The 16,458-nt window shown below is 39.2% G+C and overlaps 1 protein-coding gene across 3 annotated transcripts; it reads left to right on the top strand.

The window, feature by feature from the left end:
- The first annotated feature begins 142 nt into the window (after positions 1-142).
- Positions 143-15,880, top strand: LOC106721637 (proteasome activator complex subunit 4). Of its 3 annotated transcripts, none has more exons than XM_014516631.2 (24): positions 143-590; positions 2,858-2,998; positions 3,371-3,487; positions 3,783-3,908; positions 4,486-4,530; positions 4,678-4,888; positions 5,464-5,617; positions 5,714-5,891; positions 6,005-7,429; positions 7,600-7,774; positions 8,158-8,430; positions 8,677-8,939; positions 9,470-9,715; positions 9,976-10,220; positions 10,668-10,795; positions 10,938-11,126; positions 11,391-11,586; positions 11,886-12,082; positions 12,545-12,663; positions 12,869-13,002; positions 13,529-13,713; positions 13,791-14,016; positions 14,527-14,897; positions 15,026-15,880. In XM_014516631.2, the coding sequence occupies exons 1-24, from the start codon at positions 361-363 to the stop codon at positions 15,398-15,400; spliced, it is 5,949 nt and encodes a 1,982-aa protein (XP_014372117.2). In that variant the 5' UTR covers positions 143-360; the 3' UTR covers positions 15,401-15,880. The 3 variants fall into 3 exon arrangements, with proteins under 3 accessions (XP_014372117.2, XP_014372118.2, XP_014372119.2); XM_014516633.2 differs by lacking the exon at positions 143-590 and adding an exon at positions 2,013-2,071; XM_014516632.2 differs by lacking the exon at positions 3,783-3,908.
- Positions 15,881-16,458: the final 578 nt, after the last annotated feature.

Here is a 16,458-nt window from a genome sequence, read left to right as displayed (position 1 = left end):
TTAAAAGTTTTGGCTTACACATAATAATCTCAAATAAACACTAAGTATGCGTTACCTGAAATTACTCCAATACGATCAGTTTGACGTGACATAGCATATTTATTTCAAACGTCAATTTATAAAATATCGTAAAAAGGAACGTATGCTTCTGCATTTCATTAAAATCGTATAAATCTTTTCGTAAAGAAATCTACATGACTTGTAAAAATTCAATGTTTCGTTATTGATTCCATCATTTATAATACGTTGACAGTGAATAAATAATTCAGTGTGTTTATTGCTTCAATGGTTACTGTAATGTTGCGGTTATCACAGGTCTTTATTTGCTAAAACTCCATATTTTATTGAAAATATTCCAAGATGATTCAAGACGATGAGTTCGAAGAACAGATGCTGTCTCCAGAGCGTATTAAAGCTCTGGGGTACAAGCCTCAGAAGGAACTCCTGATTAATCAACTATTACCATATGCCTCTCAATTGGATGAAGAGTCCACAAAATTCCTTGAACAAGTGAAGATAAATCTAGCCAAGGCAGTGATGTTGCGAGAAATGAAACCTTCATGCGGAGTTTGGTCTTCGAGGCTCATGAAGTGAGTATTTTGCAATTAATTGAATAGTTATGAACATGACTGTGGTATTTGAAGTTGAGATGCCTAAAATTTTTATACAATATCTTCCACCAAGTAAGATACTACTTTTATTCTAGTAAAAGTAAAGTTTTAATAAACGAAGATTATGCAAATAATATAACTAGAACAACAATAAAAGTTGAATCTTATCTCACACAATTTTTTAACATTTGTTTACTCCCTGGGCTTGTTACATTACCATTCCAACAAGTAAAATAACCATAGTAATGAAAAGTAAAACCTGTACTTTACGTTTTCCTGTAACTGACAATGAAATTAAAATTTTGGTCATGTTTTTAAGTTGAATTGTATTAAGACAATTAGATAATACCACTTTCTTGTACTGTGTAATGTACCAGAGTAATAATTGAATGCAATAAATTGTGTAAATATTTTACCTTTAATAATTGTAAGTAATTATTGTTTAAACTATACAAGACAGTTATTGTTTCAATTTATTTGTATGCAACAGGCAAGCAACTTGCATTTAACATAACAAATTAAATACATTTTTTGTACATATTAATTTAAATAAACATTGGTAAAATATGTTAAACCACCAAATTTTGTGTCTTTCAAATTTATTCCTGTAAAAAAAAATAGTCTCTATTGTTAAAGAAAGAAAGAAGAATTCAATTTCACTATTGACATAAACTCAGTACATATTGTTTGAATATAAAATTAATTTGTGTCTATGCTACAGTTTCATGCTAACCTTTGGCAATGCATTCAGTTCAGAAATAACTGGCCATAGCCCAGAACTTCCTGTAATGAAAACCTGGCCTCCGTCACTCTTTGTCCATGACATACAATTTGTTACCTGCCATCTATGTGTCATACTAAAAATTATCTACATTTCATAACTATATGCTATATCTTATCAAATAATATATATGTATCACTAAAATGAAATAAAATAAATCACTATATTATTCTAAGATCACAACAAAAAAGCAAAAAACATTTAATATAAATTAATTAAGAAAGGCTTAACTAACATGTGATTGTCCGGTGATGGCACTGACTAGTTTCAGACCCGTCTGAGGTTCATCTTTAGGGCGAGTGTTTATTTTGAGGACTTCACGCTCGCGTCGCGTCACGAGCGCAGCACGCAGTGAGATGTGATGCGACAATTATTGTTTTTCCTTTTTACCCTTTCTTAAAAATAAAAAGAAGACCTAAAAATTTACAGCAGAGAACAGGCTGAAACTAATAATAAAAATTTGTTTTATATAACTATAAATGTATATAAAATGTTCTAATGAATCATCTAATGTTACACAATATTTTAATGACATAAGCAATATATTTATGTATCCAATATTGATCACTTGCATAAACAAAGAAAACATTATGACCATATCAGTGTTAGGACAATAAAATAAAGGGAATAAACCCATAACAATTATTTATAAAACCGAAGACTGGCTGATCGCCAAAATGTAAGATTGAGCACTTTTACAAATTCCTTGGAGCACAAAAAAGTTGTGTTTAAAATAGATCTAAAAATAAGGTATCATATTTTAATTCAATTGAGGTGAATAGAGATAGACTACTATCAGTTTATTTTCCCCAAGTCTAGATTTTGTCTGATTTCCTAAAATACTGAAAGGTTGCTATTTACTATTTAGCCATTTCTTCGTGTAAAAATGTACTCTAGCTTAAAATGTTCTTAACATCCCATAATTTTTTGCTCTTGCAAAAATGGCTAGGAAAAAAATTTGGAACTAAACATTTTGAATAACTTAATGAATATGAGTAATGTCTATTAACTTCATCTATACAAATATTATAAAGAGGAAAGATTTGATTGTTTGTTTGTATTAAATAGACTCTAAAACAACTTAACCAATTTGAAATTTTTTTTTAACTGTTGGGAATCTATACTTCTACTAGGTCCTCTGTTGACATAGGCTTGCTATGTTTATTACTAGATCTTTTTTAAATTTCGCTCATTCAAAGTCACGGACAACTGTTATTTAGAATAAAGTGTTTTAATCTTACTAATATTAAAAATGAGAAAGTATGGATGGATGGATGTTTGACGGTATCTCTGGAATGGCTCAACAGTTCTTGAGAAATTTGGCACAGTTGCAGACCAAAGTGTGGAAGAACACATAGCCTACTTATAAAGTTTTTTTTAATTCCGCGCGGACGGAGTCGCGGGAGACAGCTAGTGTGGTATAAGTATAATAATCATTTAAATAAGTATATGATCTTTGTTTCAGGTATATAAGGCTGTATGGATTGAAATTATCAAAAGAGGATCACATTGCTCTGATAAAATTAGCATTTGAACTTGTCCTCATTCCCGACCTTGAACCTTGCAAAGTTCACAAGTTTGCCACTTTGTTTCTGATGCTCACAAAGTAAGTTAAACATTATTCACGAATTTTAAAACATCAGAAGGGATTGTGGTTAAGCACTACTTTATCTATACTAATAATATTAAGAAAAAAGATTTGATTGTTTACATTGAAAAGGCCTTGAACCGAGCTACAGTATCCCTGGATGACATCGGCTATATTTTTTTTTATTGTACTTTCTTAAGGTGCCACCAACTCACCCTGGTGACTTCAATTTAATAAAAAAAATTAAATTAACTTTCTAAGTGCAATCTTTGCACTAGACATACTATTTGTATGTGCTGCCATACAAATGAAGGGCTACATACACCAGTAATAGTTGGGCAGGTAATGGTGGCTTTAGTTCTTAATTGTAGTCTCAATTTTCTATTACAGAAAGAGGTATTTAATTTCACCAGAAGAGTTAACACTTCCATGGCGCCCTCTGTATGAGATGGGAAGGAAAATATTTGACAAAAGTGAAACAGCTATAGGAATGTATCATTATTTGGGGTAAGATTCGCTTTAATTAATTAATTACGAATATTAATAAAATTATCACTCAATATATATAGCTATTTGATGATACAAAAATATTTGTTTGAAATTAAAATTTTGTATATTAATTTATGTAGTTAATTTTAACAATGAGCAATTTATAATTATTTTCATCGTTAAGGTAAACCACAGTTCTATATTTATATGTATTTAATAACTAATATTATATATTTTTATTATTCTGTATGTTGTAAGGATATGAGATATATAATTATATATTTATTTTATTAAATAAATTATGTTTGTTCAGGCAAAATTCTATGAAACAAGGTGTCGATATGCTCGACGTGATTCGCAAATTCCTGTCCGGTTATGGGCTAGATGACGCCCTTGATCTGTTTGGACTTGCGACACAACACCAATCTGAATTTCCAACGTAATTCTTTTTGGCAATTTTGGTAAAGTTCTGCCTTATTAAGTATACATGGTGACGTTAACACAATGCTGTTATGTCTACTCGTTAGTAAAACACCTTTTCCACTAAACTTGATTCTTGCCGGCAACGCCGGTGGAAATGATTACAAAACATACAAAATTCATATGACTAGTGTTATCAGAAAAGGGATGTACATTCTAGCGGTGAATCCATGTAAGTTTGGCTACTTAATAGCAAGTTTCTATGGATGCGTACATTTTGGTGGCAACTTCGCCAGTCTACCAGAGAATCCAGTCGTCTCACCTACAAATTGCAATGTTATTATAGTGCGTTAACTAAATTCAAATTTATAGATTATCTTTTTGTATAAATTGCCAGCGACGTCACCATTTCATCTTAATGAGGCAGAACTTTTAGGGTACCGCTATTTGTCGCATTTACCTGGTTGTGGTGTCTGGTTTCGTGAATCATTCAAATCACAGGTGTTAGGCCACACTGGTGGTTGGGATTGAGCAACTGCATGGGGATTTATTCATGTTTCTATATGAGTTTTTTTAATTTAATTTTTTTTTTTTAGGTCTCTAGAAGGAACGTATTTGTCGATGATTAATTGCGCCAAACCGTAAGTATTGTTCCAGTAATAAATAACTTGATATGTTATAATTAAAAATGATCAATTATTGTAAATTTTGGTTTATAAAATATGTTCTGTATATCTGGCAACTCAGCTCTAAAGTTTTTTATTATGATATGAAAAAAATGATTCCAGATACTTCGATTTGAACGCCACAAAAGAGATTCTGGAAGAATTTTTACCTCAATTATCACCATGGTCGTCGGATTCTCACCCAGTATCACAGTTATCTTTATTCCTACCAGTGGGCCTGCCCCCGAGTAAAGCTGATTACGGACATAAATTATGGTTTGATAAACTTATTGAACTGTGGGAAACCTGCTATAATCCACAATTTGGCATTAGTGTAAGTTTTTATTTTTTATATAAAGCCAAACTTGGATAAGCAAGAAACCTCTATAAGTGAGAGTTAGAGTTCGGACCTCACAGACGACTTCCATAAACAACAACCTTGGCTTAGGGAGAAACCTGTATAAGTGATAAAATTATCGTAGACCCTTGGTCTTATCCTGGTTTGACTGTATTTATATATTATGAGCAATATGAGTGCAGGTGTTTCAGAAGTAGATGTAATCCACTCGCTGTAATGTCTACTGTGTACTGTAATGTACTAGCAAATCTATTTACACAATTAATTAAATTGGGTTGACTGTATGCCATTTCCTGACGTAAAAAAAAAGGGTTGACTGTATGTAATATGGAAAAAAATCATATTTCGCGAATTGTCCGAATACTACATTTTTTTCAGCACTGATAAAGTCGCAGGCGATCGCTAGTGTAGTAATATTAATTATAATCATCAGCAGGTTTCAGTCCTCCGTATTGTTCTATCTTGCGTCATTCTTGATCATGTCACCTTTTAATAATTTTCTAATACATTTGTAAAAAAAACAACATTTTATTTATGGTAAATATTTGCAGGAATTGATAGCATTGTTTGCGGATTTGTCGAAAAGGAACCCCGGCGCTGTTGATTGGACGCCTCATGTACCCAAAATGTTCATGTTCATACTTCACTCGCTCAATTTACCCGTCAGCTACAAAGATATGCAGTGCAGCAGAAATTATAACTTAGGTGAACAATATCTTCCATTCAAACTCTGTTTCTGAGTGTAAATTAATTTGATATAATTACATCTTATAATTGTCATGTTATATGTCAAATTTGTAGACATTAAACAAGCAGCTACATGGATAGTGTGGAACATAAGACCGGACGGTGTGGTGCTGAAACATCTCAAGAGCTTCCTGGGAGGCATCGAGAGCTATCTGCACAGCGCCAACGCAGGCCGCTGGTCCTTCAAGCTCAGAGATCTGCTCAGGAAGTTGGCTCGTGAATTCCTAAACAGGTACATCTATTTATTTCTTTAATCTGAGGTATTTGATATAACTAGCACATAATTTAAGTTATCTTTCTCTCATTGTATTAAGTTATTATTAAAAAAAGTTTTTTATTTGACAGAGTGCGCAAGGAACGCATGAAGAAGTACCTCGAGGGCTGGGAGAACAAAACTCCACCAGAGTTAAAGCTAAGAGAGGAGGATATCACCGAATTTGTAAAGATAATGCTGGAGCCGACGCTGCAGGCCGTGTACAGCCGCAGCGGCTCCCTCGACGTCTCCATCGCGCTGCAGAACCTGGCCAGCATGCGGCCCGCCATCGTCATCCCGCCGCTGCTGGACAGGCTGAGGACCTCTCTCACCTCGCTGACGGAGCCGCACAGGGTCACCGCCGCCATGTCCGCCGTGGCCGCCGTCGCCCGCCCCATGCTGCGCGGCGGCGACGTCGACTACCCTGAGGGACCCACGCACGCCGTCCCCTTCCTCCTGGCGGTCCTGCCCGGACTGGATCCCAATGATATCAAGAAGACGTTGGTCACCTTGCACTTCATTTTGATCTTCAGCAGCATGATACCTTACATAGACTGCAGCTCCGCCCACGAGTACTGGTCGGACCTCACCGAGGAGGAGCTGCTCGTGTGCGAGTCGACCGCCCAGCTCGAGGACTTCGTGCTCGTCTTCCTCGACCGTCTGTTCATCATCATCGAGTCGAGTGCGATGGAACACGTCCGCCTCGACACGAAGGACTCGGAAGGCATGAGGAGCAAAACCGACGCCGTCACGGAGACGGCCATATCGTCCGCCGCGACCGGCGTGCTGATGCAGTGCTCCCCGAAGATATTTAAGGAGGCGCTGAGGAAGTTCAAATCGTTCGCGACGGACTCGACTTTCGAGACCAACGTGTCGGGCAGCATGGTGGGCGTGCTGCTGCGGGTGTTCGCACGCATAGACGCCGAGTCGACGTTGGCCGCCTTCCTGCCCCAGCTGTGCGCGGAACTCAACGAGATCCTGGCGACGGACGAGGCGCTGCACGACGAGAACCCGCCGCGCGACCTCGTCTACCGGCTCGTGCTGCTGATGAACCTCGTGCAGTGCGACGGCACCGTGCTGCTCAAGTACATGCCCGACCTCGTTCCGGTCTTGGACAGGATACTAAAGATTCACGCGAAATACGCTTTGACTCGGGCCTGTGAGGTTCTGGGAGGTATTTTCTACTCGTTGTCGCATTTCGATTTGAAGGAAACGAGGAGTTCGCCGAAGGACTACAACGAGGCGCCAGAGAAGTGGCTGCCGATTCGGGAGTGGGGTCGAGGGTGTCTGCTGCACGAGGCGCAGCTGCAGTGGCATGTGCCGAGCGCGGCGGAGGCGGAGTGCGCGCAGGCGCTGATGGACCGGTACTTGATGCACGAGGTGCGTCGCCTGCGCCAGTGGCTCGCCGACGAGCGCCCCATGTGCCGCGACCGCAAGCTCAGGAGCTTCTATATTATTTATGCTGCGCTCTCTGCGACCTCATTCCTGCCACCCAATGACGAGGAGCCGATTATTCTGTAAGTGATACAATGTTCCATACCATATTACTAAACGAGAGAAAAACTGAAAGCTCTAAATAGCGCTAACGTCTAGAGTGGGTTGTCATCTGGGGTGTGTTGAATTTTTTATTCGTCGTAAGAAAAATGTATTCCTTTTTTTAATTTTTTGCTCATTCCATGCTTTTCAGTACGGAGTCGCAAGTGCCGCCTACAAGTCTACCGTTTACAAATGGCGTGCAATACTCGGTGACGGTGGAGGGACAGAACGCGCGAGCCGCTATCGTCGCGCTGTTGCTGGACGTGCAGGCCAAGATGCTCGCCGCAGACACTGACGAGACCAGGGGTCTAGAAACGCTCACACAGGTTAATTTAGTTCCCTCATCATACTTATTTTATAAATGCGAATAGTATCTCAGGAAAGACTCGACAGATCTTGATGAAATTTGGCACAGATGTAGAGCATAATCTGGAGGAACACCTAGGCTACTTGTAACTTTTGATAGTTCCACGCGAACGAAACCGCGAGCGACAGATAGTATAATATACATCTCAATAAATAATTTAGTTAATAACGTAGAAAAGAGAAGAAACACAAAAATACTGAAAATAGATAAACAACAAGGCACACACACAAAAGTACTAAAAAAAAATATCGTATTATACACAATAATTAATGACATTTTTTTATAACTACGATTGCAAGATCGTTAGTTCAATTTGTTTAGTTCAGCATTACTTGTATTTAGTTATGGGAGCGCGTGGTGGTGGTAAAGCCGGGCCGGTACACGCTGGGTCTGGAGGCGAGGCTGAGGTCCTACGGTGCAATGGATCGTGCACTGGACGGTCGCGGGCTGACGGGTCCTGTGGGTGCGCGGGCTCGTATCCGCTCGCTGCTGGCAGACACAGTGCGCATACAGGACGAGGCGCGCTTCGAGCTCATCTGTGAGGCCGGCATCACACCCTCCGCCTTGAAAGCTCTGCACGCTTTATATGATCTCTCCATCAATACTTACACATCGGTAATTTTTTTTTGGTCCAATCACTTTTAAATATATTTACATTTAAGTCTTCTTGTATTGTGCCGAAGTAATAAAATTCATTTGCATTAATTACAAAATTTAGTGTAACTTTTTGTGCTAATAAAAGCAAATATTTTATTTTCTAATCGATTGATTTCTTATCTATACTAATATTATATCACAGAAAATAAATAGAAAACAAATACAATAAAAAAATGTCATATTTTTCGTTTTTAAAAACACTAGGTGCGCGTATTATCTCAAATCCGTCTATACTGGATGCTGAGCCACTACCCGTACTCGTACCGCGCACTGCTGCCGCGGCTGGTGCAGCTGCTGGCTGCGGGCGGGGAGGGGGACGAGTGGCATGCCCGGCACAAGGGAGCCCTCTTCATCATGCTGGGCCCTCGCACTGGACCACTCATCGCCAAGCAGGACTGGCAGGTCGTACGGGATCTCTCCCTGGCGGTACTGAGAGCACAGCTCAGCGAGAAACCTAGTATCATGAAGTAAGTTTCAGTATTTATAAGTTTAGCAAGTAATCTTACTAATATAATTAATGTGAATGTTTAGATGGATGTTTGTTTGAATGTATCTCTGGAACGGCTCAACGGATCTCATAATCTGGAAGAATACATAGGCTATTTATTACGTTTTTTAATTCCGCGCGGACGGAGTAACGGGCGACAGATAGTCTATAATCTATATATATAAAAGAAAGTCGTGTTAGTTACACTATTTATAACTCAAGAACGTCTGAACCGATTTGGCTGAAAATTAGCCTAAAACTTGGAGACATAAAACATACGATAATTTTTATCCTGTTTTCGTGGGATGTGACGTAAAAAGTTTTTTCTAAAATTCGCGTGGACAGAGTCGCAGGCAAAGCTAGAACACTATGAACGTGGCATTGCAATTTTTTTGATCTTAGGAAAAGAAAAGCATATAACAAATGGCGTACGAAATTACGTAATACGTAAATAATTAAGAACATCATATCAAATGCAGACGAATGCAATAATTGTAATTTATCTTTCAGGTTAGAGCAAGCATTTGGTGAAACGTTACATCGAAGTTTTCCAACTGTAAACACTCGCTTGAAGATATCTCAAGCAGCTTACGAAGCGGCCAAATATTTCCTAAATGAGAGTCAAATGAATGAGCCAGAGTTTGTAAAGATGCTGCAAGCCGCTGAGACCAGAGAGAATCAGCTATCTGATGACACTGAAAAGATATATAGAGATTTTATGGACGAATTGATTGATATAGCCTCATCGCCTAATGTGTAAGTGTGTTCATTTTATATGCTCTAAAAAAAATTACAATTTTATGATGTCCGATGAAACATAATGAAGTGACATTAATTCGAAAAATAAACAAATTATTAAATGTGTTTAAAACTTAATATTAAATTACAAAACTAATCAATTTAGTTGTGCCATTTGTATTAATCAATTTACAATACAATTATAGAAGAAATTACAAAATAATCAGCCAATTTAAAAAAAAATTAAAGTCAATGGTTAATTTTTTTAATTTCCATAGACCATGGCGTCGTTTGGAGCTGATAATGCAAATATTAACATCATGCTCATCTCTACAAACTCCGTACCCGCCGCGTGCGGTACACTTTATGGTACACGCATTGGTACACGACGATATTACGGTACGCCGATCTGCGCAGCGCCTCGTCGCATTCTGTCTCAGACAGCGTAAAAGGAAAGTCGTCAAGATGACTGTCGATCCGTACCAGGTCGCCGGCGTACCTAAACCACAAGTACATGTACCAGGTACAGTTAAATCTTACATTATTAATTTAGCACTAGAGCGTAAAAAAATGTCTTACCGTGCTGGGTAGGAAATAAACGTTCTCGACTGTAAAATAATATCCTTCGTTTTGGTGAAAACCTTCATTAAGTAAACAGACGCACATAAAGACTTTTTTTCTTATTTTATGAGAATTGTGAGATAAAGTAAGGTTATATTGTAAAATAACGCATTTTTTTTTTCAGTTATATGAGAAAAGTGTTTTACCAAAAATATTTTGGAATTTATAATTTTTAGCGATAAATTGTAATTTTAAAAACATTTAGGGATAGGGTTTAGGGTTTTTGATCGGAAGTCAATTTTAAACATGCGCTCACTATATATATAAATATTTATTATTATAACACAAATTTATAGACTTTTAGAATATTTTGTAAAGTTAAAGAAGTATAATAGTGTATTTATTGCAGGTTACAGAAAAGACCTAGAGTGGGTGATGTGGGACAAGGATTACGTGCCGCAGACCGACGAAGAGTGGGATAGACCCTGGCTCAAGAAATCTCACTACGGATTTTACTGTTGGCCCGAAAAGCTCGAGGTGGATACTAAAAAATATATATTATTATTAATTTTGTCATACAAATCCAGCTAAAACCGAATCTTTTCAGTTAGAAATTGCTTTTAAATTTCATGATGGCACTTTTTTAGTTGGAATCATAAAATGTTTACATTAATTCCAGGTGGCAGCACCATCACATCAACAGTTCTACTTCACAGAACAGAAAGTAGAAGACATGGAGGAAGGGGAGCGACATATATTTGAATTCTTCTTTGACGATGCAAATGTGGATCGTCTCGTCGCTTTCCTTACTGTGGAAGAGAAGAAGGGAAAAGACAAATTTAACGGCGTCCGTTTTATTCTATTCAAAGTAAGATACTCATAAACATAATTCTAAATTAATTTAAGTAATTACCAACACAATAACAACATGAAATAGTTAATTATTTTTTATGCAGATATCATCGTTATATAGAGTTATTACTCAACAGTATTTCATGTAATTTCTGATATTGCCTAGAATACTTCAAAATAACTCCTATTAAAGAAGAAAAGCAAATCCAAAAAAACTCAATATAAGGAATTGCTAATGAAATTTACTAGGCGCTTTTTTCACTTTATATAAATTTTTCAGTTATTATTTTCTCATTTCGGTGAGAGGATAGCGGTGAAGTTATTGGATCACGCACTACGGTGTGCTAGCGACCCCCAGGAGGCGCCGCAGCGACTGGCGGCTGAAGTAGCAGCGGCCGCTATGTCAGCTCCGCGTTACTGGCCGATGCAGCGCGCTCGTCTAATGCACAACACCGCGCTAGATATTATCAAAGCCGGTCAGTTACATCACTAAGATTATTTCGTGTGTAAACTTGTTAGACAACGTTTTATAACATCATCAATCTAGTTGAAATGTTAAAAGTTGAATTTTTTTTTCAACTGCAGCTTTGTCAGTCTGCTTTCATCTAAGCGATACTAAATGGCCTTAGCTATGAAGCTATGGATAAACCATCTACTTTAAAGCTTTTATGGACACAGCTAAATCACATATTTATTCTACCAGATATCCCGGAACCAAAACCCCACATAACCCTGTTTCACCCCAGGTGCAGTGTATCTAAAATTTCGACTCCAGGTCTGACCGCGGTGACAGCGGAGACAATTGAGGATTGGGGCACGTGTCTGGCGACAGGAGTAGACAAGCTGGACCCTCGGCGCAGCGGGCACGTGCTCACTGCGCTGCTCAACTTCTGCGCACCACAGAGTACTGACGGCAATGTTGACGACCAGCAGGCATCATTTGTACTCTGTGCACGACTTATAGCACTACAGGTTAGTTTATTTAAAATCCTTCATCTAAGACAGGGATCCCCAAATTATTTTGGACAAGTGACCCCCTTTTCCAAAATGAACCGTTACCACAGACCCCCCATGGCCAATTTACCTACTTTTAAGATCAATTATTATTGTTTTCATTCTGACTTAGGTCAATAGAAGAAGACAGAGTGAGAATTAGCAATGCTTTAAGTTCAATATCGACCCCAGGGGGCCAATATCGACCTTTTAGGGAATCCCTGGTCCAAGAAATAATACCACTAGCTTTTACCCGCGACTTCGTCCGTGAGGCATAAAAATTTATAGCCTATGCGTTCTTTTCGTTTGGACAATTTTCTACATCTGTGCCAAATTTAATTGAGATCCGTTAATGTATGGAGTAAACATTTCAATCTCCAAAAAGTAAATGTACTTTAAGTATTTAATAATAATTAATTATAATTTCCTGTTGTAATAAAGGGTGCAATAGGCACATTGACATGGCGCGCTGCACCACTCGCAGCGGAGCTCCTCAAGAGATTGGAGACCACCAACTTCATACAACATCCATACCAAAACGTGCGAGAAACTGTTGGAAGGTTAGTAACATCCACATTCTTATACATACATTCAAAGATAATGGTGTAAGTTGATAGAAATTAAGTGTTCTAGAACATTCGGTATGTATATAAAAGTCCCATACTATTGTGGATCAGATATGTGATGTTTATTATTTTCCATGCAACTACATTTTTTATTGTCTCCACACACACAGACATGTGAACAATTACGTTACAATTGCAGTGCTTTAATGACCATATTCGACACGGAGCTGGTGTTCCCTGGTGGGCAGAGTGGGCCAGCACCACGACTTGCGGACTTCCTAAGTGCTGTGCGGCCGCGTCTCGCTCCACTTTACGACGAACATGGCGACATCGGTATGTATAAACACTGGTTTAACTAGTGGCAGTCAGAAAATATGCCCCGATAGACGTAATAGGCGAGGCGTTTCTTGGTCTTTCGCCTTGGTCTGTCTGCCCGTAGTCCCGGACAAAAAAAAAAACTTGTGAGCCGTCATGGGACGCCTGCCAGGTGTGAAACATCGTGTGTGTACAAGTAATATGCATAAAATATTAAATATTATAATTAAATAAATAATAATGATAATGACAATAATGATAAAATAATGATGATAATAATAATAATAATGTATACCTCAGTATAGCGTGGCGACCCGTCGCCACACCGTACACTCTACTACACATAAAATATATATATATGTATACCTTAGTATAGCGTGGCAACCCGTCGCCACGGCAAGCGTCGCCACGCCAACGATTCGGTTTACAAGTGATCCTATAGATGTTTCACATCAAAAACAGAAAATATGCAAGTTGCATTAACTATGTTGACGATTTTTTGTATTTAGCTTACTAGAATGTGTTTTTTTTGTTATATGCACAGTGGTAAAGAGCGTGGCGACGATCACGATGCCGTGCAGTGTGCAGAGCGCCAGCATGGAGGCGTTGACGGCGCGCGCCGCAATGCGAGCTGCGCGTGCGCATGCACTGCTGCCCGCAGCACAGCACACACAGCACACACAGCACACACAGCACACAACACACACACCGCATGACGTCACTGCACAGGTACATTAAGAAATTAATTATATGCGGTAATGATATGTTAAGTCGTATATGAGATACAGTTCATTCTGTTGTGTTAGGCGAGTTCGAGCGCTAGCGGCGAGGGCGAGAGCGAGGCGGAGGTGGTAGACGAAGCGGAAGGGGAGGCGGAAGGCGAGGGAGAGGGCGGGGAGGTGCTGGAGCTGCAACTGGAGGAGCAGCTGAATGCCTCGTTGCGGCTGGCGGGCGACACCGCGGCCCCCGCTGCCGCCGCCACTGCTGCCTCGCCGGCGGACCACGCTAACGCAGTCAACCTGCTCACTACAGGTACTAGGCATAAGTGACCAAGTATTGACTGAGTACTACTAGTACTGTTGATGATTCTTATAATAAATATATTATATTAAAAAATTATATTGACTGTCCGGAATTACTATCCAAAATCAACTTTAGTGTTCCTCTAGCAAATCCCGTCGATGCAATCCCATCATAAGCGTACCGTATGCGTCAACCAACTACAGGCAGAATACGTGTGTGGTGCGTGCGAGCTCCAGTTTCAACATACTGTGCAAGAAGCATGATATAGACCCATTTGCAACTAGTGTGTCCTCAGCGAGGAGTTGCCTTAGCCGAGATTTTTTCAAATAACTTGAGCAGTAAATTTAATTACTTACTTTTATATTTCCTGTGCTGACTGACAAATTAACTAAGCCAATGCTATAAGTGTGGACTTGTAATTAGCTGTATGTTAACTATCTTGTTTATGATACTGTTGTTTTCTAGCTGTAAGTCTGCCATGTAAATAAATAAATAAATAAACTTAATAATGTATTGCAGTACTCCGCGGCTGCATGGGGCTGGTGGTGCGAGGTTCGAGCAACCACGTGGACGCACAGTACTGCATAGTGGGTATAGCTTGCGCGGCGGCGACGCGCGGTCCTCTGCAGCCTCACGAGGAGCTGGGCCGCGCTGCGGGCGGGCTGCTGGCCGGCCTCGCCTGCGCCCCGCACGCCCCCGCCGCCTGCTGCGACGCGCTGCGCACGCTGCGCTCGCTGGCCGGCGCGCGCTCCTGGTGGGCCCGGCTCGCGTGTGTCGAACTTGCCCAGCCGCTGCTCTTCTACGCTCTGCCCGTGCTCTGCGCGAATGAGGACTACGCCAAGGAAGCGGAGCAGTTCGCTTTGACGCTCATGAAGGACAGGAGACTCGAGGTTGGTGTTATTTGTTTATGGAGGTGTTACTCTAGCATTGCCACGACATTAGAAATACCTAAGCTTCCTTCCATAAAATTTCTTCTTTCTTCTTTTTTATCATTATTATAAAAATATAAAACTTTCAGGTGAGGCAAACGGCTGCCAAACTGCTGACGGGTCTGATGCACTGCAAGGCGCTGCCCGACGAGGAGCGCACGCTGCAGCTGCTGACGCGCAGCTGCAGGTCGCCGGAGCTGGTGGAGAAGCACCGCGGAGTGCTGGGGCTGTGCGCGTACCTCGCCTCGCGCCCCTACAGCCTGGGCCCGCGCCTCGGCCTCGTGCTGGCGGAGCTGGCGCGACACACCGGCGCACCAGACCCCATTCCGGCCACAATACGTACATCACTCGCTGACTTCAGGAGGACGCACCAGGACGACTGGCAGAAGCATCGCGACCAGCTCACTGAGGAGGAACTAGACCTACTCTCGGATCTCACATCGCCACCATCGTATTTTGCGTAAATAACACATAAATTGGACATGGAATTATCGTATCTAGGTGGAAACTAGCATCATAGGTAAACGCCACTTGTACCTTGTTTTAATATTTTATAGTTAACTAAATCTATTCTGACATATGTATCTTAGGACAAATCTTTTGTTCCTTCTTGATTTCTTGTTTATGGTAGCGGGTTTAGGATAACAGTACCATAATAAGCGTTATCGTAAACGGTTATTTTGTTAAAAAATCAAGCTATCGTTATTGTAACCGATTACGGGTAACCAAGCGGAAGAGTTTCGACTTTAATCTGTATTTTTATTGTATAATACAAGATTTATAGAGGAATTATATTATTAGGTAGCCATAAATATTTGTACATTATATTGTAATATGTGTACTAAAAGGGATTGGAGGAAGGAAGGGTCATTGGGAAAGGAAAAGGTAGTTTTATAATGTAATTCAAATAACTACATACTAAATAAAATTATTGCGTGAGCTACATCAACTTTTTACATAAAATGTGCTTTCATTTCTTTTATCGCACAAACACATTTGCGTAATAATTTTGAACTAAAATGATGAAGATTTTTTTTGTTATTGTTGTTTATAATTAATGATAAATAATTTTCTTATTAATTTGTTTGATATAATAGCTGTGGCTAGATATTTAAAATACACTGGGAATATATCATACATGCAGGTATAATCTTTTTGTATCCATTTAACAGAATATAGATAATGTAAATAAAATTATTTGTTTAATAAATTGTTTGAAATTACTGATATTTCTCATTTTATTGATTTACATTCAACTCATATTTAAGGAAAATTAATTTTGTAAGTTCATGAAAATTCTATATCCTACAAACTGTGATGGAATAAAATAGTATGTTTGCAATTTTGAAATTTTTGACCATAAGCTTAAAATAATTTTTGTTGATTCCATAATGAATGATTTTTACGGGTTTCATGTGCTGTGAAACAATTTACCTTCAATCATATATAAAAATGCAAAGAAAAATTTAGCTATTTTGTATATTTCTTTAGAAGTTATGTTTTGTTTAATTTTATTATTATA

This window comes from Papilio machaon, chromosome 17 (assembly GCF_912999745.1).
Source record: "Papilio machaon chromosome 17, ilPapMach1.1, whole genome shotgun sequence".
Lineage (NCBI taxonomy): Eukaryota > Metazoa > Arthropoda > Insecta > Lepidoptera > Papilionidae > Papilio > Papilio machaon.
The sequence above is the reverse complement of the archived record's forward strand: the minus strand, read 5'-3'. Positions and strand labels throughout refer to the sequence as shown.

Coding starts and splice junctions, on each gene's coding strand:
- LOC106721637 (XM_014516631.2), top strand. CDS start 361: ATGATTCAAGACGATGAGTTCGAAGAACAGATGCTGTCTCCAGAGCGT. Junction 13,003..13,528: donor CGACGAACATGGCGACATCG/GTATGTATAAAC, acceptor TTATATGCACAG/TGGTAAAGAGCGTGGCGACG. Junction 14,017..14,526: donor AGTCAACCTGCTCACTACAG/GTACTAGGCATA, acceptor AATGTATTGCAG/TACTCCGCGGCTGCATGGGG.